General features: G+C 42.6%; 2 protein-coding genes across 14 annotated transcripts in view; one reads left to right on the plus strand and one right to left on the minus strand.

Moving 5' to 3' along the window:
- The window catches only part of LOC310754116 (AF4/FMR2 family member 2-like), a 37598-nt gene extending 31018 nt beyond the window's left edge, over positions 1-6580 (minus strand). Inside the window, exon 1 of one of the 2 annotated variants that reach the window (XM_083595683.1) lies at positions 6472-6580. The gene's annotated coding sequence lies outside the window, so the exon portion shown is untranslated. The remainder of the gene's footprint in view (positions 1-6471) is intronic. The other variant, XM_083595682.1, reaches the window with a different exon arrangement.
- Positions 1-27953, plus strand: part of AFF2 (ALF transcription elongation factor 2) — a 386246-nt gene that overhangs the window by 345725 nt on the left and 12568 nt on the right. For 8 of the 12 annotated variants that reach the window (XM_083595537.1, XM_083595543.1, XM_083595532.1 and 5 more), the window contains 7 exons: positions 6560-6722; positions 7648-8661; positions 11728-11852; positions 16766-16982; positions 18110-18246; positions 21207-21270; positions 24795-24931. In XM_083595537.1, the coding sequence (XP_083451663.1) occupies positions 6560-6722; positions 7648-8661; positions 11728-11852; positions 16766-16982; positions 18110-18246; positions 21207-21270; positions 24795-24931 (1857 nt within the window). The remainder of the gene's footprint in view (positions 1-6559; positions 6723-7647; positions 8662-11727; positions 11853-16765; positions 16983-18109; positions 18247-21206; positions 21271-24794; positions 24932-27953) is intronic. The other 4 variants (XM_083595536.1, XM_083595538.1, XM_083595540.1 and 1 more) reach the window with 1 other exon arrangement.

Genomic DNA, 27953 nt, shown 5'->3' on the forward strand with positions numbered 1-27953 from the left:
ACAACCCCATATCCTCCAACATTTCTCCATTTAAAATAGGGACATCCCATTCTATAATGATAATTTTACTATTTATACCCCACACTTCTTACTAGGTTGCCCCAGCCACTCTGGGCAGCTTCCAACACACATAAAAACATAATAAAACATTTAAAAAACCTTCCCTATACAGGATTGCCTTCAGACAGCTCAGGGGGTCAGATAACTCCATTCCCTCCAGCATTTCTTCAATGAAAATAGGGACGTCCTAAGGAAAAGTGGACACGGGTGGCGCTGTGGGTTAAACCACAGAGCCTAGGGCTTTCTGATCAGAAGGTCGGTGGTTCGAATCCCTGTGATGGGGTGAGCTAGCTCCCGTTGCTCAGTCCCTGCTCCTGCCAACCTAGCAGTTCAAAAGCACGTCAAAGCGCAAGTAGATAAATAGGTACCGCTCTGGCAGGAAGGTAAACGGCATTTCCGTGCGCTGCTCTGGTTCGCCAGAAGCGGCTTAGTCATGCTGGCCACATGACCTGGAAGCTGTACGCCGGCTTCCTCGGCCAATAAAGCGAGATGAGCGCCGCAACCCCAGAGTCGGCCATGACTGGACCTAATGGTCAGGGGTCCCTTTACCTTTAAGGAAAAGTAGGATGTTACGGGATCAAATTGGAAACAGGGATGGCTTCTCTAAATCAGGGACGTCCCTGGAAAATAGGGACCCTTGGAGGATCTGCAACCCCACAAGCAGGGCATGACCACCCAACAGCCTTCTCCGAGTCACAATCCCCAGCAGCTGCTATTCAGAGCCATGTCGTCTCTGATACCAGAGGTAATGCAGACATCATGGCTGGTTGTCACCGATAGCCTTATCCAATATTAATTTAAAGCTGTCCAAGATAGTGGCCATCACCAAATCTTTTGGAAACAAATAGATAGTTTTAACTGTGCAATATGTGAAGGATTCATTCCTGAATTGCCATTAAGCTTCATCAGATGAACCCAAGATCTAGGGTTCAAACTTTACTTTGTCCCCTTTCTAAACACCAGCCTTGGTTTTATACACCTCTGTCATGTTTCCCCCTGCTTGACATTTCCCCCCCCCAAACTATAAATCCCTAACTATTTTAACCTTTCCTCATAGGAGTTGCTACACCCCCTTGATCATTTTGGATGCCTTTTCCTATATCTTTTCCGGATCTACAATATCGCTTTTTGAGATGCGTTGACAGAAAGTGATATGAGAGGTCAGGGGTCGCCACTGTGGTGTCCTTCAGATGTTGGGCTCCCAGCAGCCCCAGGCAGTGCGATCAATGGTCAGGGATAAGGGGAGTCGCAGTCTAACGGCAAGCTCTGTGGAGTGTTGTGAGCCCTTGCTTCCCATGCTCAAATTGTAAAGGTAAATGAAACTATATATCCTAAAGTCTCCATTTACCTTCATTACAAGGAAACGAAACTCTAGTTAGGCTCAGACATCTCTGGAGTCTCTCACTGCTTGGAGATTGGGGTGCACATGACTCTGTTAAAGAGAGAACAGCACTTCCATCAGTCAATCTTCTGTCCCTTGATCTTTGTAGGAAACCATTTCAAGCACATGGCCAAACCCTAGTGTCCAGGTGAAGGTTCAACCTAACCTGTTCTTTTTCTTTCTTTCTTTTTAACCTGTAATCTCTCCATTTCAGTTCATCTTTCAAAATAAGGATCCCCTTCTCCTTGCACCAGTACCTCATTCTGTTTATTTCTGCTTTTCCTGGAATCAGTCATGCATCTGTCCGTATGCAAGATGCCCTTTATCTTTCATTTTGCACGAACATTGCAGATAAAAGGGTTTTCTCATCTTGCCTGGTGATAAAGCAGGAGCTACTCTTACGTTGAACCTAAGTGACAAAAAGGGGGAAAAGTGGACCATTTAAGGGCTAAGAGTTCTTCAGTGCAGAACTGCAAGATATATCAAGTCAGTTTTGTTACCCAAGACGAAAAAGCAAACAGGACCCCATTGTATTTTGTATGGACAAAAGGGGGGTATTTTGAGCAAACCAGTAATCTTTCAGAAGTTGATTTTTCAATGCTATTTGGCATATAAGTAGTTTTCTTGGAATTATTTTTGGATTGGAAAGAAATTAAGGCCACGCTGGGTCTGTTTCTATTATTTTGCTCTTTTTTTTTTGTCAGGCGATTAAAGGCTTAGGCCGCTCTATACATACATTTCCTAGCATGCTTGCTTCTGCCTTGGCAATTGGTGCTGCCCTAGTCCAGGAATGTGCTGTGGCTACTGACACAAGGTTTAGCTTTTCATTGTCGTTTTTAACAACCTCACAATAAACAGATCTTCCATAGATCCACGTGTGGCTGTAAACATGCCAGGAAACCAAACTGCATAAGCAGAATTCTGGACTGGTTTCACCTCCGTGTAGCGTTGGGGAAGCCCTCTGCCAAAAAGCCCACCTGAATATCTGAGCTGTCCTGTAGAGCTGTTGTCAGTCTGTAAAGATGAAACAAGCCTGTGGAGAACCTTGCAATAGTCTGAGATGCGCAGGTAGATTGGTTTTCTTAAAAACAAGAAAACTTCTCCTCCAACCCTGTTCAGTATGAACCCTGTTTTGAATGCAGAGTAAGCCAAGAGCATCCTTTAATGCAGGTGTGGAGAACCCTTTTCAGCCCTGCATTCAGGCTGCATTCCCTTCTGGGGGGTTCACATGTTAATGGAGGGCAAGCCCAAAAGCCAAATAGGGTGGAGCAAATCATGTTGATTTTATCTTTGCACAGTAATCTACTTTCTTCACACACTCGATCTCTATCCTCCACCTTTGCAAGCAAGTCCTTATCAGAGTTCCAATGACACATTCCAGCCAGGGGGAAAACACCCAAGGAGGATGTGGCAAGGGGAAAGTCCCAAGGGCCTTTTAGAGTGGGGGCTTGGAGGATTGCATTTGGCCCCCAGCCCTCAGGTGTTCAATGCCTTATATCTAGGAGCAAAGAACGCATGGCTTGTTGTATGACAGCTTCCTGTGTTCCTAATGGGAGCCCCTGTGGCAGCCATCCCACTATGAATATAAAAAATGTTGTCTATATATTCTATCGGAAGTACTTTAAGGTGGACTACAAGGCTGCTGCACTCACAGCCCATTCAGGGTGTATATGGTGAACAGTGTTATGTTTGCTTCAGTGTTGGAAGACCCAGTTAAGCTGAGTGTTGGAAGACTCAGGACAAATGAACAAAAAGCACTGCTTCACAAAGCAGATACAGTAGTTAAACTGCACAGTTCACTCCCACAAGAGGGAATAGTGGTCACCATCTTGATGGCTTTAAATTTATAGAATATAAGGCTATAAGTCACTACTAATCCTGGTGACTGTTCTTTCTTCACAGCTGGTGGCATTGTTTCATTTGCTGGACAGTGCTGATGCACTTGTTGTCCTGCTTATAGGTATCCCATAGGCATGTAGTCAGCCATTGGCCACAGGGTGGGCCACTGGCCTGATCCAGTAGGCTCTTCTTATGTTCATATGTAGGTCCTCTTCCCCTTCAAGTTTAGAGATGAGCAGACCATGATAAAGCTTTCACATCCAGGCAGTCAAGTTAAAACCACAACAGCATTACTCAGATTTCAGCCCACTGCAGGGAATATCGCCAAGCAGATGCTGGGATCATAGGTGGGTGGAACATACAGATAACTGTTTCTAAATTGGACTTAATGATGAGAATGCAGATCTTATATGACAGAGATGGGAGACCTTAGACCTTCCAGATGTTGCTGGACTTGAACTCCATCAGCACCCAGCCAACATGGCCAATGGTCAAGGATAATGGGAAAGGGATTAGTGGTGGGGAAGGGAGCAATGGAGCCTAACTCTTTTTTAAAAAAGACTTCCAAATTATTTTTGGTGATAATTTGATATTGGGGACATGTGTTTCCCATGAGATATGCTGAATAGGTGTAAAGGAATAATATCAAATGACCTCACTTCTCTGACCTCACTTGCTTGTTCAGCTTCGCAAACTTAAAATCAACCATCAGGCACTCTCTCCTTCCCTCTCATTCAGGCAGATGGATATAGAAGTGTGAATTATTACCTCTTGTGAAAGTCAGAAATTCTATTTGTGTGCTTTTATAAGGCTAAAGTCAGTTTTACTAGAGTGCCAAGCACACAAACTTTTTCATGCTCCACATGTGGGTCATGTTCATCATTACAATGGAAAATGGTATGTCCCTCTAGAGGTATCTCTTGCATTTTAATGAGTATTTTGCTTGTGCTTAATGAAAGAGGCTCCTTATTTATTTATCAACCAGTTATGTCCTTGGACTCAAAGCTGTTCTCATCTTAGGAGGACGGGTCACATAATAATATTCTACCTAATAGCTAGTAGCCAACAAAAGCCTGTGCAGATAAAAATGTTTTGTTCTTCTTCCAGAAGATGCATGAGTTCTGGCTCATGCATCTGTAGTTTCTCCTGGCTTGGTGCATGGATATCTCCCTTAAGAGAATGCTGCACCTTCAGTCGTAAAAAAAATAATCAGGTTGGGTCATAAAAATGGAGGTGGCTTCTTCGATTCAATGGGACCAAGCCATTTATTTGTTTTGGGCCTTGGAAATCACAGGGGTTTCCAAACTTTGGGGGCCTGTCAGAACATTTGTGACAACTGGGGAAACTTCTATAGGCACCACACCCACAAGCAAGCAACAAGTGCATCTTTTCTATTTGAGGAAGGACATCTTTGTAGATAGATGGTCCCAGGTTCAATCCCTGATGGTACTACATAATTCTCTTTCTGTTGTAAACAAATTTCATTGTTCTCAAAAAATCTAACACACATCAAATTGGAATACAGTGATCCCATCCTATTACAGGTGGGAGGAACCAATAGCCCACCCAAAAATATAGGCAATGCATATAAGGGCAATAATAGTGTGTAGCATATGTTGCAAGAAAATAATGATAGCATTTGTGTAAAGCAAAGTCCAGGAAGAATGAGCATTTATGGCACCAAGAAAGTAAAGTAAGATTTGGGAGGAAAACAAAGGACACTAAGGTATGTCAGGCATTCAAAATTCTTGCATAGTGTGATGGCAGACAGGCACTGCTTTCTCAACCACTGCAGAAAGCAAAATCTGTTGCACTGGAAATCCAGATCTTTACCCTGAATCTATAACTTGTAGCACAGGGTGGGGAAAGAAACATGGGATAAGTGTTGCAATTTGGAACAGAGAGGCCCTAAAAATGTTTTATTTTAGTACTGTGTTTTACAAAGGCACAAGTGAATAACTAGCTTCAGATGAAGACTCCCCAGGGCATCTCTACAGAATTGCAATGCACCTATTGCTCTTTCTATACAACCCTGGCTGCAGTGTGGGGGAGACGGGGGTTGGGGTGGAATAAACCATAGCATTAGTTAAAATAATTTTTTACAATGTTTACATGCAAATATTAGAGCTGCCTAATGTCCTTCTGAGCATAAATTATGAATGTGTGGCTCAAAAAAAAAAAAAAACCGAGGACTGTACATTTCTGTTGGTAAATTATTTAAACAATTGCTGTTTGTTTCTGGAAGCCGCATTCTAACAGGTTTGGACATGTGACAATAAATTACATTTTATTGGGCTACTTGCTCATAATCCCTGCATCCTACTTAGCTTAAAAACCTCAGAGACCAATTGAAAAATTACAGCATGCAAATACTCATCCCCATTGATTCTGTAGTAGCCTCCTTTTATTTGAATGGGAGTACGCAGGAGATGGAGATTGATGATTGAAAGTCTAATCTTCTAGGTTTATAGAATAGGCCAAGAATGGGTTTGGGCCCATCATTGCTTGAACAGAATGACAGAGTTATGGTTTCTCCATGGCTTTCCCCCATATTTTTTTAGCAACATGAAATCACATGGAATGATCCAGTGTGGTGTAGTGGTTAGAGAAGGCTTCCTGAAACTCAGCCCTCCAGGTGTTTTGAGACTACAATTCCCATCATCCCTGACTACTGGTCCTGCTAGCTAGGGATCATGGGAGTTGTAAGCCAAAAACATCTGGAGGGTCGAGTTTGAGGAAGCCTGGGTTAGAGTGTCAGATTTGGACCTGGGAGACCTAGGTTCAAATCTCCACTCAGCCGTGAAACTTACTGGGTGACCTTGAGGGGCCGGTCAGTGCCTCTCAGCCTAACACTACTTCACTGGGTTGTGGGGATTGAGGAGGCGGGAGAACTTAGTGCACCTTCTTATCCCAGATTCTATCTGCATTGAATGTTAAGTCGTCCAACTCATTTTCATTGTTGGATGTAATCAGCTTGCATACATGTTTAGTTCTTATTGTTTATATTTTTATTGGGGGGGTTCTTTTTAATTGCTTATTGTTTCATGGGAAGCAATTCAAAAGCAAAGTAAATAAATATGGGTCGGTGAGCTAGTTGGATAAAGGCAAAGTTGACTTCCTGGAATCATTTCTGTTGAAACTCTCTTTTCCGAGTCAACTGGGAGTCAGAGCTGAATGAGAAATTCACGTACCTTTAAAATCAACCAGAGCAGAAGTAGTGACAACCTGGTGTCTCCTCAGAAACGTTAACAGCCGGTATGTGTCTTTTTCTATTTGCAGTGGCCTTGTGTCGCCAGCAGCACACAACCCAGTCTTAATACATTCCAGTGGAGGTTCTGGGAGCTCCAGTGAATCTGAAAGCAGCTCGGAGTCTGATTCAGACAGTGAAACCAGCTCCAGCGACAGCGAATGCAACAAAGAACCACGCAATGAAACACCAAAGGTAAAACAAACAAACCAAAAACCCAAGGTCCAAAAGTGTGACCCTTCAAAATCTCTCTATATATGGGATCTACAACAAAAAATTGCAGCAAAGTAATGTTCCACGGCATTCCCTCTGCCTTCTGGCTGTCCTTTCTCCCCGAACAGTCAGAAAGCGTTCCATGCCCACAAAGGAATGCCAGAGGTAAAAACTTAATCATGCAGTTGAATGCCTGAAGTAAAAACCAAAGGTCTGACACCCTTCCCCTCCAAAATTCATTTATATTTCATTTCATTCATTTATACATCTGCGACCTGAAATGAAACATTGCAGCAAAATGATACACTCTCTGCCTTCTGATTTTCCTTCTCTCCTGTAAGCATTCCACGACCACTGAGCATGTTCAACCATGTTTTGAGGCTGTTTTGAGGTGCTCCCTCTTAAGATTATTTTTTTATCAAAGTTTTTTTGTATTTCTTCAAATTCAGAAATTCCCCCCAAACCTGCTGATAATTTCCACCTCAACCCCCACCCCTTTTCTCCTCTCCCCACTTTGGCTACTTCTGGAGTCTCGGCCCGCATGTAATGTTAAGCTATGGTCAGTGTAAATAGTTGGGGTGGCTTCAGCTGATCAGTTTAAACTATGGTTCAGTAAACCTTCGTTTATCAATCATGGCTTAGTGTTACATGTGAACCAGGCCAGAGAAATGAGTTGGCTCCTAGTATATATGGTGACTATGATGATCAGACATGGTCTTTGCAAATAAATATTCACATCTCTTTGCAAATGTTTAAAGCTCTTAAGCTTTTAGAGCAATAATGCAATTCACTTGGGGTTGCCAGTTGATGGGGCAGGGTGAGGAATGTTGCTCAGGTTCAGACTTGCTACCAGAAAAGCTGGTAACTTTTCAGAAACAAGACTTCTCCTTCTTTCATCCTTCTGCAGCCTGAACCTCCCTCAGCAAACAAATGGCAGTTGGTGAAGTGGTTAAATAAAGTCAATCCCCACAACAAAATGATCATCAGCAAGCAGCATGAGAGTCATGGTGAGAGCAGCTCTCAGTCTCAGAGCAACTCACAGGCTGAAGGACAAAACAAAGGGAAAGCAGCTAGCACCCTGCCTCTGACTGATTCCAAAGACAGGGCGCTCCGTAACCCCGTTTCAGAGAAAGCCAAACCCCGTGTTGCCCAGAAAGCTCCACCAGAGGTGAAGAGTTCCAAGCAGAAATCACCAGCTCACAATGAACCCACCACCCAAAGGACTACCGGGAAAAAGCAACCCAAAAAGATAGAAAGGACTTCCAGTGTAGAAGACTACAATTGGACCAAACCAAATATTACCAGCACACCCAAAGAGAAGGAAACACAAGAAGCCCAAGAGCAGCCAAAAGTCCGCCCAAAAATAACTGCCGGAAAGACTGCTCCACGTAAAGAGCCAAGAATGACCACAGGGCCAGCGCCCGAGAAGAAAAAGTATAGAGGCCCTGGCAAAACAGTTCCCAAGTCTCGGGAATTTGTGGAAACAGATTCCTCCACATCCGACTCCAACACTGACCAGGAAGAAAGCTTACAAGGCAAGAACCTGCCATCTTGCAGTGGCCCCAGCAGTGGCACCAAAGCCAAGAACTCCAGCAGCAACGTTCTCAGTGTCAGCAGCCTAACGAGCAACAGCAGCAATGTGTCTGTCGACCAAAGCAATGACTTGGAGGAGCTTCTATCCCCAATACAACTTCTGCAGAGTGAACCCATTTCTCCCCTAAGAGAGTTTGAAGGGCGCAGGCACCTCTGGGTGAAGATAGACCTGGATCTTATCTCTCAGGCCTCCAATCAAAGTGTCTTCGAGGCCATACCCAGGAAAATGGATCCCTGGGAGGCCAACACGAAGCACAGGCGACAGTCCCGAGAGTCCCCAACACCAGCGCCCGAAAAGCCCAACCCTAAGTTGAAGAGGAAGCACAAGGTAAACCAAACACAAACACTGTCTCTCTCTCTCTCTCTCTCTCTCTCTCTCTCTCTCTCTCTCTCTCTCTCCAGGCTTGCAGTTATTTGCCACTTCAGTTCCCAGATAAATAGTGAGGTGACTGTAATAATAATAATTTATTATTTATACCCCGCCCATCTGGCTGAGTTTTCCTAGCCACTCTGGGCGGCTTCCAACAAAATATTTAAAAATACATTAAAACATCAGTCAGACTCAAAGTAATCAGTACAGTAAAAAGGGGGGGGAGGAGCACAATCCATACATGACATAGTGTTCTGCAGGTAAGTGTCTCACTCAGCTACCCCAATATCACCACCACCATCCCAAAGTATCTGCTGTCATGCAGGAAGGATGGCAGTCAAATAGTAAAGGTTGCAATGTTTGAGTGTGTGTCCCCCTTTTTTTCCCTTTTGGTTTAGCATTTTCTCTGGGCCACACCTTCAGAATAAAAATTTGCTCATTCCTCACCAATTATTTTTTTTAGCTGATAAGAGATGCACTGGAAAACAAAAAGAAACAACTCCTAGCAGTGCTTGATTTAAAGCATATAACACAACTACTATGTAATATCTTCATGGGGACTTCCTGAAAGTATGAAACAATGCAGCTCAATTAATTATGGATCGTTCCCGAAATATAATTATAAATGAGCCTCTTATATACGTAGCTTAAGTATGTATACAAACTCAGTGAGAGGTGAGAGCTTGACACTTTCTCTCATTTTGAAAAGATATCCAACCATATTCTGCAAATAAAAAGAAAATTGTTTTGATACTATGCTATACTATACTACCCTGAAAAGTTTAAAGCAGAAGTTTTCAAACTTTTCATGTTGGTGACACACTTTTTAGACATGCATCATTTTGCAACGCAGAATTCAGTTTTACTAGCAAACCAGAAGTTAAACTAACCCCTTATAAGAGCATTCAAGCAACACACCTACACCTTGCACCCAACACACTAACGTGTTGTGACACACAGTTTGATTGTCCTTGAATCTTCCCATCACACTTTCCATCCCGTTCCACACCAGGATGGTGCATCACACCCTCTGAGAACCACTGGCTTAGAGTAGATGTATGTTTGGGGGGCAGGGGACATGAGAAAATTACTGTATTCATGATGTGGAGGAAGTGAATAGAAAGAGGTCTTTCTCCCTTTCATACGTTCCTAGATCCCCTAGTCATCCAATGAAGCTGAATGCTCAGAGCTTCAGAGCAGGCAGAAGGAAAGACTTCAAATGTCAGGTTCTGCAACTGCTAGAAAGTTACTTTTTTAAAAAAATAAAATATGGGAATTTAGGAATTATGGTCCATCAAGCAGGCGAAATGACTGATGGTGACGGCGACCAACTTTAAAATGGAAATTGACAAATTCATGGAGAGTTAGTCTATCAGTGGCTACTAGTCATGGACCTTGTGTCTATGGTGGACTTGATAAGTCTTTGGTCCAATACAACAGGGCTCTCCTTAGCTTTCTAGGTGAGAGGTGAACTGTAGAAAAGACTGTAAAATGTCTATTCTGGGATTTGCCCGATGCCAATATATTTTAAGTGCCCAAAGAATCGAGGCCAGATTTGGCTCCAAATTAAATGGGCAATGCCTCCATTAAAACCAGCAGAGATTTTGCTGTTTTGCTGTGACAGTTGCTGAATTATGCCTTGAGAGTATGTGGGTACAGTTGCCAAATTATGCCTTGAGAGTATGTGGGTTTTCCTACATAAACAGCTGTGATTTATCAAAATTCTATTCACTTAACTCGCAGTCCTCCCTTTCTGCAACAACTACCTGTAAAGTGGAATCTATTGTGATTCGAACGACAATGCTTTATCATGTGTTCTATGTTATTTTTGCCCAGGGGCATCCTGTTGTGTGGGATATGACAGCATGCTTCAAACTGAAATTTGTTTGTTAGAAAGGAAGCAGGGGTTTTATATCAAAAAAATGAGTATTTGCAGAGTCTGAAGGATCTCCATCCCCTCCCACCCCCTTTGCCTGAAACATCTCTATTTCTGGTATCAGAGTCCAAACAGCTTCATGTGTTTAAAACGGGGGGCGGGGGTGTAAATCCCCAGAAATGTGATATCAGCCATCACTACCATTTGTCTTCTGAGAATGCCAGCTTCAGAACTGTGTAAAGGAGAAGAAATCCAAGCAAAAGGCATGCCTTCAACCCTGTGCTAGCAGTGAAATGAGTTTGCAAACCACCATCTCCCTGGTCTGTTTCACAGAATAATATGGGAGTGATGTGGTGCTGATAGTGTTGGTTGCATCCATCTCTGAAGCCTGTGTTGCAGCTTGGTCTTCCTGGCTTGACAAACAAGGAAGTGCTTGAGTTCAACTCTCAGGCGCTTGGCATGTTTGGTTCAAGCAGAATTTTGGCTGCAGAGCTTGCTCTCTTTGAGCCCCTTCCTCTTTAATAAAGGTGCCACTTGCCTGTGAGCCCTCCTCTTCAATATATGCATTTGAGTCACAAAATGCTGACTCTTTGTCAAGAAAGAGATGTAGGCAGGAACAAATCATCTGTAATTTTTATATCATGAAAATTCATCAGCATCACTACAAATTTCTCCTAAGATACACATTTTGTATGCAGTTATAACTAATATACACATTTTTATTGATTGATATAACAAGCTTAATAAACAAAAACAAAGTGGTGGTGCAAGAATAATATACAGTTTACCCAAATATGGTGCATTTTTATATACACTAATATATGCAATTTTGTGCAGACTCTTTAGAGAACTGCATCACAAATCTCAGAGACATGCAGAAATTCATAACTTCGTTGAGTTTTGGCTTGTACATTGGTTTGAGAAGTGTGGCTTGGTAATTTCTCACCAGTGTAGGAGGAAATTGCATTTTTTTTAAAAAAGTATTTTTTGACCAATCCAAAACTGCCTGTCTGGATGCAACCTTGCTTAAAATTACTTGAGAGATTCATTGTGATTTCTTTCATTCTGCAATGGTTGGTAATGTTGGTGTTATGAGATTTTGTGTATATAAAGTCATAATTGACTGGTTTTTGTTTTTGTGGTTGAAGCAGTCTGAAAACCAAGACACGCTTGGTGAAAACAAGAAACAGCGTCTGGAGGAGGCTGCTGCAATGTGTTCGCTTCCACCCTGCATCTCCCCAATACCCAACCACAGAGTACCAAGTACTAAAGAGTAAGTTATTCCTAATATTAAGATGGTCCTTTACAGCATGGTTGTTCAGATCCAGTTGTCATAGGGAAGCCTCTCCTTACCATTTAACAATAGGGCCAGCTTTACCATTAGGCTGAATTAAGTTGCTGTCTCAATCAGCTGGTTTTGTGTGTCATGAAATGGCCAAAAATAATAATAGAGGTACTTGTGTGATTGTCTGTCTCATGGCCAGCCTTGGATACCTTTGCACTATGACTGTGTGTGTGTGTGTGTGGTGGGTGGGTGGGTGTGGATTGCTGTTCATCCTCAGCTGCAGGAAGTGTTGGGCCAGCCCTAAATATTCCTGTTATACAAAAGAATCTTATAACATCATCTCTTTATGGCCGCAGTGGACTTTTCTGTCTTACACTAATGGAATGCAATTTGCATACTTTTATAGGTGACAAGAATTTCTTGAGCTGCCTGTCTTTCTAACCAGAATGCTAAGGAGAGGATTGTGGGAATTCCTTAGAAACTATTTGAAACTGTTCATGTTAATTGGGTTAATCTTTTTGGACTTGGTCCCATCAGCCCCAGCTAGCATGGCTAATGGTCAGGGACGCTCGGAGTTATCGTCCAAAACATCCAGACATCCAGAGGTTCCCAATCCCTGAGTCAGCAACAGTTTTGCAAATATTCTGAATAGTGTATATACAATATGGGTGCAACATTTCAGTCGCGTTGTTCATGTTCCCTGTTTGTAGCATGCACAAGGAAGAACACACTTAAAATTTGTTAAGTATCAAAATACTTAAGAGAATGAATACCTTTTTGAACCTTCAGTTGATGTCCCAGTTAAAAGTGGCTCAAAACCAATATAGCTCATTACCAGTCACGTTGACCCTTCTTTCCCATATCTCTCTTCGTTGAGGCAATTCTTAATACTATACATAACTATTACTACAAGCATCATGTGGGAGGGATCAATATCCCCCACCTCGTGTGCCCAGCTTTATCCTTTTATTAATTTTAAAGCCCTTACTTTGGACTTATTATAGCAAAGATATTTATGTTATTAAGTAATCCCACAATTAACAGGTAAATCATCTCCTCTAAACCCACTGTGAACCAAATCAACCAGTTCCCAAACTCACTTACGTCTATGTAATTACTATTTCCACTTAATGACAACAGTGCAGAGTTACAATATTTAAATCCCCCATTTCTCAAGTCTGAAAAAGACACTGATAGTTTGCATGGTGTTAGATGTATTTTAAAATGATACAAATTTTCTCCGTGGCATTTCTTCAAACACATAAGTTTATCTTTCTCTAACACTTACATTATTTTTTATGAATCTTTTATTTCCTGCCTCCAAGCCTTAGGGATCTACCCCCAACCTGATGTTTCTTAATTTGAGCTTGTTTTCTAGGTCATTAATTTGATTCCTTAGAGCTCTGAAACCATTGGTATCTTCTGTTAAAATATAATTGTGATCATCAATAGTTATTTCCCCTATGCTAGCTTTCCATTCCCCTGATCCCAGATGCTCCTAGTTGCCAAGCAAAATTTTTCAACTTTCTTAACTCATATATTTAACTAAGACCACAATCACATTGCAGTTTATTATTGATCTCCTCCAAGTTAATATTTAACCCAATCCACTCCGATAACTTAGTTCCAGAGAAGCACACAAATACAAAAGTTTAAAGCAAGGAATCGAGAATATCCACCAAAAAGAATATATGGAATATCTGGCAGCAAAGTGACTTTGCTGAGGTTATTATAATGGGCTACACTGACTATTCCCCCACTTTTATTTTCGAACAAATAATAGCCATTTCAGAGTAGGCTGAGCTATTTCTCCAATATATATAATTGTGAAAATAACCACTCTTTTCACTGGTTGCTGCAGCTTCAGTACAATTGTTGGGGAGGAGGGTTCACAATTACTTTTCCCTTCGTAGACAAGTCAGATGGGTGTCCTCAGCCAATTGGGAGGATGTAGTGAATGTGCTCCCATCACAGTGCTATACGATGGTGTCATTGTGGGCAAATAAAATCAATTCAAATTGAGAGCAGGAATGCAGAGTAAATTAATAGGTGGACACTTCTAAAGCAATTGCTGGACATTGTCAGCAACGTGAAGTGCTTACTCTCCATGCTCATGGACTTCACCAATATTCATCTTCAGGTTCTTCTTTTTTTACTGTTATTTCTTAGTCTCAGAACCACAGTTTCTAGCTCTCTGCACAGCCCTACACTTTGCAAGGATTCAATTCCTAACTGGATTAACGTTATCTCTGGGCAAACCAAATCAGACTTATTTACTCATCTTTTACTCCCATGCTAAGGAACCAATCCAATGTAGTTATCTCTTCTTTTTAATTACTGTTGCAGTTTTTTTATTATTATTAATACTTATATGCCAATAATATGTGAAATCCCTAAACGCTCTATATAAAACACAATGAGATCATTATAAAAGAAAGTTTGTGTGCGCACACACACATTTTATAACCAAAAATGCAATGAAATATAGCAGAGACTCCACCAATAAAATATGAATTAATAATTATTCATAGATGTCTCCCATCAGGGGCAGACTTTGGTCTTTCAAATTCCAGCAGCACCCTGTGCCAGGTCCAGATTTGGTGTCCTCCCTGCCTCTCACCTTCCATTCTGCTCAGTTCAATTCATCAGACACCCTGTGGTGCCCCCTAGACTTGGTCCCCAGTGCAGCAGAACCAGCCGTACTGCCCTAAATGCACCCTCTGCTCCCATGCTGCTCAAGTGATATTTGAATAGTAGAATCACAGGGAGTGGAAAAATCTAAAGGCTGCTCATGTCCAAGCTAGATAGCTCAGCAGGTGCAACAGGCTTGAGAGTCTTGATCTCCTTGTCATGGATTCGAGCCCCACATTGGGCAAGAGATTCCTGCAGTGCAGAAGGGTTGGACTAGATGACAGTGATAGTCCCTTCCAACTCCATGATTCTTTGATTCTGAACTTACCATCCCCAGAGAGATATAATGCTAATGGTGTATAGGAGCTTCCTACACTTTGATTCCATTATTCAGATGCTACTGCAGTGGCTTGGGATCCACCCAAATGACTGTGGGACAACATGAGAATAAGGGCTAAGGAGTTTCTCACACAAATTAGAAGCCCTTCCCTCATCTACAGACATACTTGGAAAGGTTAAATGAAATCTATTCTTTGCCACACATTCAACCCCCTCTTACAAAGGTCTGGTTAAAGCAAGTTGAACGTGGGAAGTTACATTTCACCCAGTCAGACTCTTGATCCATCCAGGTCAGCATTTTTACACCAACCAGATGCCGCTCTCCATGTTTTCATGCAGTGACCTTTCCCTGGAGATGCCAGGGGTTGAGACTGCAATCTTCTGCATGCAGAGGATGGGCTCTACCACCACGCTGTTGCCCCTGCCATACCAAATTATTTTGCACTCAGTTCTCTTGAATATGTATTCTTAGCTAAGAATCGGATAGATGGATAGATAGATAAAACATGTGAGGAAGAAGGGCAATTAAATGCCCATTTTGATGAAACTGGTTTTTAATTTGCTAATGGCCACAATTAGGGAATAACTGGAATAGATGCTACTATCGCGAAAGCTAGGGAAGCATACTGCCAGCTGAGGCCATTGAATTTCCCCCAATCGAGAAATCAAGCTGCTTTGCTTTCCTTGTTCCTCTTTGATTTGTTGCTTTGAGGTATTGTAAATCTATAACTGCCTGACACTGACTTAAATTGACTAAGAGGGAGACATAAATTCTTGTTGACTTAATTTGCTATTGAAAATTTGAGTCAATAATCATGAAAAGTAAATGGCTGCAGAATGCAATATGAGTTGTCTAAGGAAAAATTAAAATTCAAGTAATCTTCATTGACTGGACTAGGGCAGTAACTAAAATAATAATAATAATATAATAAAATCCATGGTCAAATTAACATGTTAAGAAATCAGCTGGGTATATTTGCCTCTCCTTTTTTTAAAAAACAGCTAAGGTTTAAATGTCAGTCTTTTTTCCCCCTAAGGGTGGTGGGAAAACATTTCCAAGGCACTAGATCATTTATTCTTTTACTGAAACAATTTTTATGCTGCTTAACCACAATAGCCTCTAAGAAGCTTACAAAAACGCAATACCAAAAAACAACAGTTAAAACTATAAATTCAAACATCAATTAAAATGCCCGTTAGAATGAAAAAAACAAAAAAGTATTCAGTAAGTGCCAGGAGTTCAACAGAGAAGGGGGCCTTTCTAACCTCAACTGGAATAAAGTTTTATAAAATTGGACCCATAATATTGAGCAAATTGTTCCTGTTGGGTACAAACTGTGTGTCTGAGCCATGGAGAATTGCTAACAATGACTCCCCCCCCTCCCAAAATAGGCAGGGAGATAAGGGTTAAGACAGCCCCTGAGGTAACCTGGACTCAAGTTGTTAAGGGCCTTGTAAATTAATACAAGAATCTTAAACCTGGGCTGGTAGTGGATGGGCATTCAGTGCAAGATTTCGAGCACTGGACTAATGTGCTGGCAATCATCTGTCCCCCATCAGCAGTCTAGCTGCAGTGTTTTGCACCAACTGGAGCCTGTGAGGAGCAATTACTATATTAGCCATTTTGGATGGACCCAAGTTGCAGGGCATACTTTTGGAGTGCCTCAGCTATGCAGAGCAAGCACTTACACACAGCACTGTCACCTGACATTCGCAGGGAAGGTACACATGTGCCCTCTGAATGCAGCAGCTGCTGCTGCTGCAGTAGCAGCAGCAGCAGCTTCAGGAAACTCTTGGAAACCCAGGGCCCAGAACCTGACCAGTGGGAGCTCCTGTTGACTCAACAGGAGGCACGAAAGAATCTGGCTGGAATTTGCCGGTGTCAACGCATCCCAGGTTATAACAACAGGTCCTTCTTTCTCGCTTGGCAGCACCAGCTCAGCGAAAAAGGCAACAAAGAAAAGGGAAGAGAAGCTGTTTCCACCCCCGTTGTCTCCTCTGCTCAATGAGACGGCAGCCCGGCGGAGCAGCAGCAGTGGCAGCTCCTTTGGCCAAGAGAACAACCTCTCAAATCCCTTGCAGGCCAGCACCTCCTCCAAACACCGGAAAAATGAGAACAAATCTGCTTCTAGCACAAAGGGGAGCTGTGTAAGTCACTCAGGGACACTAGAGAACAGGGATTCCCTTGTACCAGAGCAAACTGTTGCTCCGCCATGCCCTGTCCCCAGAGTAGCCAATGTGGCGTTCTCCCGATGTTGATGGATTCCAGCTCCCGTAATCCCTCACTGTGGGCCATGATGGCTGTGTGGCTGATGGGAGTTGGGGGGATGTCCAAATAGGATCTATACTGTTTGCTGCAGGTTGGCCAAACAGAGTCAATGATGGGCTGAAAGTGTTCCAGGGGAAACTTGGGGGCAAATTTGGGGGGACTTTTTGGCAAAGGGGTGCAAGGGGGGGAAGTGCAGAATTGACTTCCCTTTATTACTATGCCTGTTTTGCAACAGTGATCATTCCAAGGTGGGAGGGGAAATTACTGACCTCCACCAGCTGCTACCATTTCCCCACTGACTCCCCTCCCCATTAGAGCAGCACTATATCATGGTGTGATGTTGTCTGGGGAGAGGGGCAGTGGGGGGAAGTATTAACCGCCATTTGGCATCCACAAGGGGGGAAAGGGTCACCACCAGTAAGTTCACCCTTTGCTCAGTTTTGCAAAAATGGAAAGAAAGAAAAAACCCGGGTCAGCATTTATATGTGGAAAATTGCAAGGGGAAGATTGTCCTTCACCCCAGGAAGCAAAATGCCTTGGGCTGGGCATACTTTTTTGTAATGTCCTATAGCAATTTAATAGAATCAAGTCATTATTTTAATGGATGTTGATTTAAATGTGTAGGGGAGGAAGTTTGTGAATTATTTTTCAGCGGCCGTCCCACTGCTTATCCCCAGTTCCAGCCCTAATCATCGGATCCTGTGAGTCTTTCACTTGCCATTCATCTTCTTTCCACTTTATTTTAATAAGCAAGCGATGCTACAAGGCGTCCATGCTGACATTACACCTTCCTAGAAGTGGGTGTTAATGATACCGTGCGTGTGAGCAATATGTAGCTGCTTGTTCTTAATTAATCTATTGAGCTTGACTTGTGACATAAGGGCTGCGAGATGCAAAATATGTGCCTTGGTTTTAATTTTGAGACACACAAACTTGCTTAACATGACATCTAGAGATATTATTAGCACGAAAACCAAAGCCGCTAATTAAAAATCACTTTCTGCAGGAGGAAGATTCCCACAGCAGGTCCTCAAATGCTCTGCCCGACACCAGCCACCCAGAGAGTAGCATCTGGCCTGCCACTCCTGCCTTCACCAATGGGAATCGTGATCCAAGGAGACCTAAAATAACATTTGATGATACGTAAGTAGTTAGAGCAAACCTACGCAGCCATTTCTTGTTCATGCTTTAAATTGGCAGAGCCCTGCAATTGCCTAGATTTGAGGCACAGACTCTAAGAAAATGTGGGAGTTGCCTGTAACTGCAGCAGCATCTGACATGGAACCCTCTGGATTTGTTGCTGGACTCCAGCTCTTAGGAATATAGGAATCTGCCTTACACTGAATCAGACCCTGACTGGCAGCAGCTCTACAGGGTTTCAGACAGGGAGTCTGTCCCAGCCATACCTGGAGATGCCAGGGATTGAACTAGGGACCTCCTACATGCAAAGTATGGCCCTTCCCAAATCTAAGCATCCCTGAATCCATTGGCTATGCTGGCTGGTGCTAATGGGATTTGTAGTCCAACAACATCCAGAGGGCACCACCTTGATTTTCCTTGCTGCACTTTATAAATTAAGAAATATTTTCATGCATGGGGAATTCTTACTGCACATGTTGCAAGAATTCAGTTCCAGTTCTTGAGATGTTTGGAACATCTGTATTTCCAAAGAGCTGATGTATAGGTAGTAGCTGGGAAATATTGATGGAGGCAAAACATTAGAGATCTCCTATGTTTGAGTATAAGAACCTGACATAATTAGAACCTTAGTGGATTAGGATGGCAATCCTATATGTGCACTTAACTGAAAGTAAGCCCCACTGAATTAAGCCCCACTGAATTCATTAGGACTTGGTGCCCCAGCCAGCATGGCTAATGGCCAAGGAAGATGGTGAGTTGAAGTTAAGCAAAATCTGCAGGGTCAAGACTTCCTTATACCTGATCAAACCCCTCCATGTGGTCCATGGCCTCAATCTTCCCCATGACCACCACAATGACTATTTAAACTACAAAAACTAGGCACGCTCAGAGTATTCCTGCAGCTAGCATCATGACTAGTTTTGCCCTTAAGGCTATGTCTCATCTTCTCTCCCTGTGCCTCTTTTAACTGGAGATTCCAGGGATTGAACATATACCCTTTTGCATTACCACTATTGCCACTATCCTCATTTAGGTATTTGTGTGGAATTTTAGCTTGACCATCATGTTAGAACTATATACGTCTTCTCTTTTTCCTGTTGCATAATTTTACATTTTAGCTTTTCTAATGGAACCTTGTTACGGTTAATCACTTTGAATTGTTTCTCTTTTCCTTCTGTTCAGCAAAGTTTAATAGGCCCCTTTGGGCTCCTGGTTTCCATAGTTAGCCATTTTGCAGCCTCCTCATCAATCACTTCTTTGCATCCAGCAGCTTAGCACTGATAAGACTGAAAGAAGCAAAAATAAATGGGCGCTTCTGCTCCTGGAAACCAGTCAGCGCTTTTTATCAGATATTTGACATACAAGAGCATTCTACAAGCATAAGGCTTAGCCATGGCTTCCACTTAACTGCAGTGAAGCGTTGTATCTAAATACCTAAACAGTGGTTAATAATTGGCTGCAAGCCAGGAAGAGAGCTTATTTGTGGAGGCATGAGTTTTTAAATATTATTTGTTTTAACCGCGGTTAAGCATTACATCTGCACTGAACAAGCCATGGTTGCAATAATTCCCTCATGCCTCAAGGCTCTCTGGCATCTCTAGGTCTCATCAGTGTCTCCCTCCAGGGGGCTGGGCTTAGATCATGACAGTAAACATTGTTTGACTATATGTTTTGGATCTTAATCAAGGGAGATTCAGTATCAGATAGTGGGCACACTGTCAGGCGAGAAGAACAAAGGGGACCCAGCTCAGCCAGAAAGCTCATCAAGTGCCCTTGGGCCAGTCACACTCTCAGCCTAGCCTGCTTCATGATAAGGTGACAAGGATAAAACAGGACTGGAAAGCCATGTACGAGGGCAATAGTTTCTTGGAATAATTTTTAAAAAACTGATCAGGGCAACAAGTCCTATCGGTATTAAGCTTCAGACATCAGCTAAAAACCACTTAAGCTTTCCCTAGAGCATAATACAGCCATGTGTATCGATGAACAATTTGTTTCCTTTCCTTTTTCTTTTTATGCCACACTAAGCTCCCAGTCTGTTTGTTTCTGGGCACGATTCAAAGTGCTGGTTATGACCTATAAAGCCCTACAAAGGTCCAAGCTCTTTGAAAAACCATATTCCCTCATAGAAACCTGTCTGGGTTTTGAGAACTTTCAGGGAGGCCCTTCTCTTAGTCCTGCCACTCTCGCAGGCATACTTGGTGGAGATGCAGGAGAGGGCCTTCTCTGTGGCTGCTCCTAGACTCTGGAACTCCCTCCCTAGAGAAACTGGACTGGCTCCCTCCTTGCTGTCCTTCTGCCAGCAGGTGAAGACTTTCTCATTCCAACAGGCTTTGGGAAACTGGCTGCTTTTCATGAAAGCCCTGGTGCAGTGTTGCTGTTGTTGTTTTTTTAACGATCTGCCTGTTGTTTTTTTAAATATATCTTTTATATATAGTTTTAATTCTGTTAATGTTTAATTGTTTTATTTATTTTTCCTATGTTTTTAGCTGCTCTTGTTTTGTCCGTAAGCTGTCTGGTGTCCCTGTCAAAGAAAAAGGCAGGGTATAAATACGTAAGGATATTTGTGAGGATTTTGTTTTTCACCACATAAAACATATGTGATCAAGCTCGCTGCGATTCTGTATGATAAACTAAACAAGTGTTAACCAGGTGTAAAAACCAAGTCTAAACCAGGCCAATGAAACAGAAGCAGCTAACACAGAGGGATGTCACCAAGAAGCCAGCCTGCCAACACCTTTATCACCATCACTAACCCGGACAGTGTGGGGAAGGGGCAGCGGCAAGCTTGGAGCCAGACCAGGGCACCAATATTGCCCATCCAACACTCCTCCCAGTGTGCCCACATGGTCCCAAGCTCGCCAGCACCCTGCTGTGCCCATTAACTAAACAGATGGTGACACTGGAGCCTCATTTGCTATTGTTGCTGCTGCTGCTTACTCTTCTTCTCCTTGTTTTCTCAGGCTTCGCAACGCAGATCACTACATGCAAGAGGCCAAGAAGCTGAAGCACAAAGCAGATGCCCTGGTAGGTCTCCACATTCTACTCCCCCCTCCCCCTGTAAGGCAGTTTGCTCAGAACTGCAAAGGTATCGTGATAAGCCAGAGGGCTGCTTCAGATTTGCATGGTGTATTAAAGTGTGCAATTAATTACTCTAATTATTGGCGCAGAGCACCATTAATTAGCAGAATCTGCACATCATCTGCAGTAACACAGGGTGTTCCCAGATAATGTCTTCTGGCCAAGTGGCAGCAGTCAGGCCATTTAAAGTTGGATTTACCAATCAATTGCAGGGCGGCCATTTAGACGGTGCCCACCCCCCATGGAAAATGCATCTTTCTCCAAAGCTAGAGCACTAACAAGGACACAGATTCGTCCTTGTTGAATAAGCTAATGTATGCATATAGATGCAGATTTGGAAATAATTACGATAATTTAAATAAGACAGTATATCTAACCATAGTGAGGAAAACTATGACCAAGGGACCAGACCCTCCTATCCAGAACCGATACCAACTGGGATAACAATATTCACTTGGAAAGCTTGTTGAAAGAGCTGGAAATATTGGAAGGCTTGTGGGAAAGTAGAAGGTTGCACCCCATTGTTCCATCTGTCCTGTTACTGAGCCCTGTACAGTGGATGAGATATGGGCATGACTTAACATCAGTCCCTCTTCCCAGGGAACTCTGCAAGGGGAATGGGGTTCTGCTAGCAAGCATCTGCACCTACAGTTCCAGGATTATTTGGGGGAACCTATGATTACTGTTGAGAGTGGTATAAAAGTACTTTAAGAGGACATTGAAGATGTAGCCTGTTTGCGCAGCATTTATTCTGGCTGGTAGTCCAGGGTCTTGGCCTCTGCTGCCTTTGTAGCTTGGGAAGGAGGTGCCTTGGGTGGAAACAGGGTTCCTCTGCATGCAAAGAAGGCACTTGGCTGCATTCCCTCCCTTGATCTGCTCCTGGCGTAATTCAGAATTTGGACTGTGCCCTGTGCTCGTCACTGAAGCCATATTCATACTTCTTGAAGGGCCTGTTCCACAATGGGGACCCAAACTGATTTGCTGACGCCGGACTATGGCGAGCATGCTCATAAACATAGCTATCCATTGATGAATATTTCCAAAAGCACCTTACCGTGGCCAGTTGACCTTTAAAGGAGCTCAAACATTTGTTTATCCCTTGGAGCCCAATAGCAAACAGTTGAAGGCAATGGCTCATGGCCGCTTCTGCACACCATGCCAGTTTGTTCACCCCACCCTACCCAATCCTGTGCTCTACTCCCTACTGCCCAATTTGCTCAGCATGTTGATGAGCCTTTCATCTTGCTACCTTTATCTGCGTCTGGCAGAATTCAGTCTGTTTCTCATGCAGCACTAATGCAAAAAGGCACCGTGCATCATGCTGCTGCCTGAAGGAAGCTCTTTCCCATCACATGGCGTTGCTGAATATCCCCTATGCTCTGACTGGAATGCAGAGACAAGCACCATTTAACAACTTGACAGCAGCCTCACATGACCATCACAGACCTCTCATGTATCCATCATGGCTAAGGAACAACCTGTATTTGACCCTATTTTTTTACCCCATCCCTGAGCCTCCTGTTATTCTTGCCAGGGCCCTCATCATGTGCCCCCACTTTTCCCCCCTGGATTTGCCTACAGTTTGTTATCTCCATGTCCAATCAAGTCGCCTCAAGTAGCTGTCACCTTTCTGACAAACTAGGTGTGACATTAGAGTCATCTTTGCATTTAGTGTTGGGAGGGTTGTATTTTTTTATATAAAAATCAGTGCAAATTGCATCAGTTTTGGGTGGTTGATAAATAATGGGAGGAGAACATGCACAGAGAGGGAATTTAACACTTTCCTCCCCTCGTCTTGAGGGAAATTTAATAATGATGATGATGATGATGGTGATGATGATGATGATAATAATAATAATAATAATAATAATAATAATAATAATAATAATAATTTATAATAATAATTTATACCCCACCCTCCCTGGCCAGAGTCAGGCTCAGGGCAGCTAACTCCAATAAAATTACAGTAAAAACATAATGGGGGGGGTAAAACAATTTAAAATACAGGTTAAAATGCAATTTAAAATGCAGCCTCATTTTAAAAGTAGCCCATAGATTGAAACCATAAGGGGAGGGAAAAACATAAGGGTCAGACTGAGTCCAAACCAAAGGCCTGGTGGAACAGCACTGTCTTGCAGGCCCTGCGGAAAGATGTCAAGTTCCGCAGGTCCCTAGTCTCTTGTGACAGAGCGTTCCACCAAGTCGGGGCCAGTTGATCGTCGTCATTATTTTTCATTGGCACCAGTGAGGGATTTCCACCCAATGTGAGAGGAGAGGATTATAGAAGAGGGGTCTTCAGAAGATGGGTTCCCCTCAGGGCTTTACTGATCCTAATGTAGAAAGAGGCGGGTGCACAGGTGAGGCTCAAAATCAACAAACCGCCCTTCAAATATACATTAAGTCTTTCTTGGTGGTTAAGTAATGATTGTTCATGTGTATATCCGCATCAGCTGCACACAGAAGCTGTCTTCAGGCATTCATAAGTGGCGTAAATGTCAGAGAGAAGGGAGTGCATGCATGCTAGCTTCACACACTGCTGCTGTTCCAGTTACCCTTCAAGGGTTTTACTCAAAGGGAGCCTCTGCTACACAAAGAAGCTCCCCACGCATTCTAGAACCCTGAAAGATCAGTATGGCTGTCTCCCTCATTCACTTTCAGCAGGCATTTTAAAAACAAGAAAGGTCCTGTTCACTGAAACATTTGATGGCCGAAAGATACTGTTTTTCAGGGGCTTATCCTGTGGCTGTCTTCCATTTCATAGCAGTTTCCAAACATGCTGCCACCAACTTGAAGGAGATTAATGATTTCTATAGTACAACCTCATTATAGGTGTTCCTTGGGTGTCTCGTGTACTTACCTGGCTTTGCTTCACATTGGTTTGTGACTTGACTGTTGCTTCAGCAGTGGAAATAAAAACCTATGCATAGATAGGTATAATACCATTCGTGGCAACCTTAAAATTATCAGCTATGAAGATACGTGACTTTTAAATTTTTCTCAGATGTTTTAAATGTGGGGGTTTGGGGGGGAGGTTAAAAATGATATGGTTTGCTGTTTGCTTCTTATTTGGGAGGAGGAGTTAAAGAATAGAGGAGGCTTTCCTGCTGCAAACAGTCTCCCTCCAACTGGACAATGTGGAAGAGGATGACAGAGCTATCGTGCTCATTTTGGCCACTTACGAATGCATGGACAAGGCTTAAAAGTGTACAGTTGATGCAGATATACCTGTGAATGAAGACTTTGATCCTTCATTTGAAGTTCATGGCTTTAGAACCATTCATTTAAGTCACTTACAGATGCTGAAATATAGGGCTGTGGCTCTTCCTTGCTGGAGTGGGACTATAAAGACTACAAGAGCTCACCATCTCTGGTTTTGACAAAAATGTATGAACCATTGGGCTCGTGTATGCCTATCCCGAAGTCAAACCTGTGTCATTATCTTGAATGTGCTTCTTCTTCCCCCTTTTCAGGTGGAAAAGTTTGGCAAAGCGGTGAATTATGCTGACGCTGCCCTTTCCTTCATCGAGTGCGGCAATGCTATGGAGCGCGATCCATTAGAGGCGAAATCTCCATACACTATGTACTCCGAGACTGTGGAACTCATCAGGTTAATGGCTTTCCTGTGATCATTCTCATAATCTCATTTCACTCATAATTAGAACTTGCTACGCTTTTTAAAAGTATCATTTCGACCTCATTAATGATTAGTCCAAGGCATCTTCATCTCAGAAGTCATCATAATTAGTTCTTCTTGCCATTTTATTAATGTCACAGAAAATTTATAATTGATGGACACTGCTCTTATAAATTAGCCCCGTTAGAGGTTATAATGTGTGTGTTATATAATTTGCAATATTCATAAAATTAAAATTGAAATGTAGTGGGTGGAAGTAAAGCATAGTAATTTCATCATTTGGCAGTGACACTTGTCTTTTAAAAGGGATAGTTTTATCATTCCAGACATTAAAGGGAGCCCACTGGGATCTCTGTTATAAACCCTGTTTTCCAGAGGTTTGTAATTTGGCTGTTAAAAATTGTTCCAGAATGAAATTTGTCAGTTCGTTTCAGCTTTTCAGCCCCTGTTTTGCATGTATATGCACACATACACAATTTTTTTTTTTTACTTGCATAGATGTGTATTACTGGCTGAGAGAAGCATGCCAAAATTTTGTTAGCTTCAGTTTCCAGTGGTTGCTGTTTCATGGAAGTCAAACGGGTTTGGCAGGGGAGGGAGACATTCCTTCTTTACAAAAAGGCAATCCGTGATCAGAGTGAATAGGATGACGTCTAGAAACCACAGTACAAACAGAAGCACGGGTGAGCCCTTAGTCTGAATCCAACCAAGAGGGTCTTATCTTATGTGCATGCTAAATTTCAAAGACTATATGCCTTCATTTCAAAAGGAGTTTGCAGGATCTTTCCCATGTAGTGGTTGTGATCAGCAGTCTTTGGCTAAATTCAACTTGACAGAGATAAAGATAGATCTATTGATCAGTTAAACCAGCTCTATTTATGGGCTGGTAAATATGAGATTTCCTTGAAGATCCTGTAGTTATTAATAGGTTCTGCCCCAGAGCAGTTTTCAATTCAATTTCCTTTGCTGCAACAACTCTCACTTAATATGGGAACACTTTTTAATAGCAGCTGAAACATGGCAGGTATTAAAACTGTTGCCATTTATTTATTTACTTGTTTTATGGGAAATATGGCTAGCCTGCTTTTCCATAATGCTTAAGGCAGCTCAGAGTGTAACTTTAAAATAGCTATGGATCTTTATCTATATAAAAATAAGCAACAGTAGCCGTAAAGCTCCAGGCTGGCAAAGTTTGGCCAGATCCAAAGGCCTCAGGGGATAGATAAGGATGGAGGAGAATCTTCGTTCAGTTCACTTTTTTATGTGAACAGATCTGATTTGCACCTCCCACACCAATGTGCAGATTGGAATGCAGTTACCCTTTGGATTTCACACTTCTCCAGATTATGCAATCCAGCCTTCATCTCTAAAGCCATATCAAAATGTGTAAAAGATAAAAGTGTGTAAAAGTTTAGAAATGTGTGCACTGAGACAAACTGCTATTTAAATATGCATTTTGTAGTAAAATGTTTATTTAAGAATTTTCACATGGATTTTAAAAAATGCATACTAATGCAAACATGGACTGATGGGTGAACAGTTTTGAAATTGACACAAACCGGAAATAGACTGAGCAATCCAACCCTACAGATTGGGCCTTATATAGGCACCAAAATCAAAGGAGGGAGGATCATAACCATTCTCTGGATTGAAATTATTTTATTTTCCCTGTTGAATTTCAAGTAGATTCTGCATCAAGGACCTTGGACTGGTTTTGAACTACAGTGCTGATGTGGAGGCGAACTATGGTTTGCAGCCACTATATCTTGCCCTATAAGGGAATATCAGGCATGATTAACTTGAACCAGTAGAAGAGGTTTGCAGTAGTTTGCAATGGGCAAACCATGGTTTGACCATAGAATCAGAGTTGTAGAGTTGGAAAGGGACCACAAGGGTTGTGCAGCATAACCAACTCTACAATTCTTTGATTTTGTGAATCCCCTGCAATGCATGTGAAGGACTAAGGGAACAGAGTTGCTTCCTGACAAGCTAGCTGGCATCTGAATTGATTCCACTGAAATATATTGTGTTTGAGGTGATATCTGTGGAGAAGTGTGTGCAACGGCCATTCATCTGCACATGCAAGCCATTAAAAAGTCAGGTGTCAACCCAAATGTACAGGACCAAGCATTGTGCACGCAGAATATGAACCAACTTTCCCTAGCAGTTGTGGGATTTCCCCTTAGAAAGGTATATTTATAACATGAAAGAATTCAGTGTCAGGGAAGCATCAGTGAGGAAATAGTACATGCTTTGCATTATGAATGAGTATTTGTTTACATAGCAGAAATGTACCGGATTTGAAAAGAAGCTGTTATCTTTGGGGAAATAATATGCCTTGTAAATATTTCAGAATGTGTATTTGCGTGCAGCTCTGGTTTAAACAGAAAGGGGAGATCACAAAGGAGGTTTCAGGGCAGCAGAATGATCACATGCTAAAACAGAACTAAACCAGACCTATCCATTGGATGGGCTGAACCTCACCCCTGTTCACAGCTTCCCCCCTTGCTTCATGTTGCATTTCATTATCTGAGCTCCAATGCCAGGTGCTATCCTAGCTGTTGGAAGTGTTCAGAGAAACAGGTGTGGGGAGGTAATCTGTGAGTAGAGAGGCATCAAGCACCACTTGTGCACCTTTTCTGATATGTAAACCTGCCCTTTTTCTCCACTGTGGGAGGGAGCCACATAGGCTGTCTCCTACCTGCACTATTAAAGGCAGTGGCACTCTGAATGCCAGGTGGTGGGAATCACAAGTGGGGAGAGTACTGTTGTGCTCAGGCTTCACATAGGCATCTAGCTCGCCACCATGAGAACAAGATGCTGGAATAGATGGGCCATTGGCCTGATCCAGCAGGGCTCTCCTTATGTTCATATGATTGGTGCACATAACATTTTAAAGCCATGGGTCTGTTGCCCTCACATACAATTTTACCCTGGAGAGAGAGAGCAGGGGGTATTTGTTCAGAGCTGGAAGATACAGTGTAAGCAAGTGATG

This window comes from Podarcis filfolensis (assembly GCF_964270895.1).
Source record: "Podarcis filfolensis genome assembly, chromosome: Z".
Classification (NCBI taxonomy): Eukaryota; Metazoa; Chordata; class Lepidosauria; order Squamata; family Lacertidae; genus Podarcis; species Podarcis filfolensis.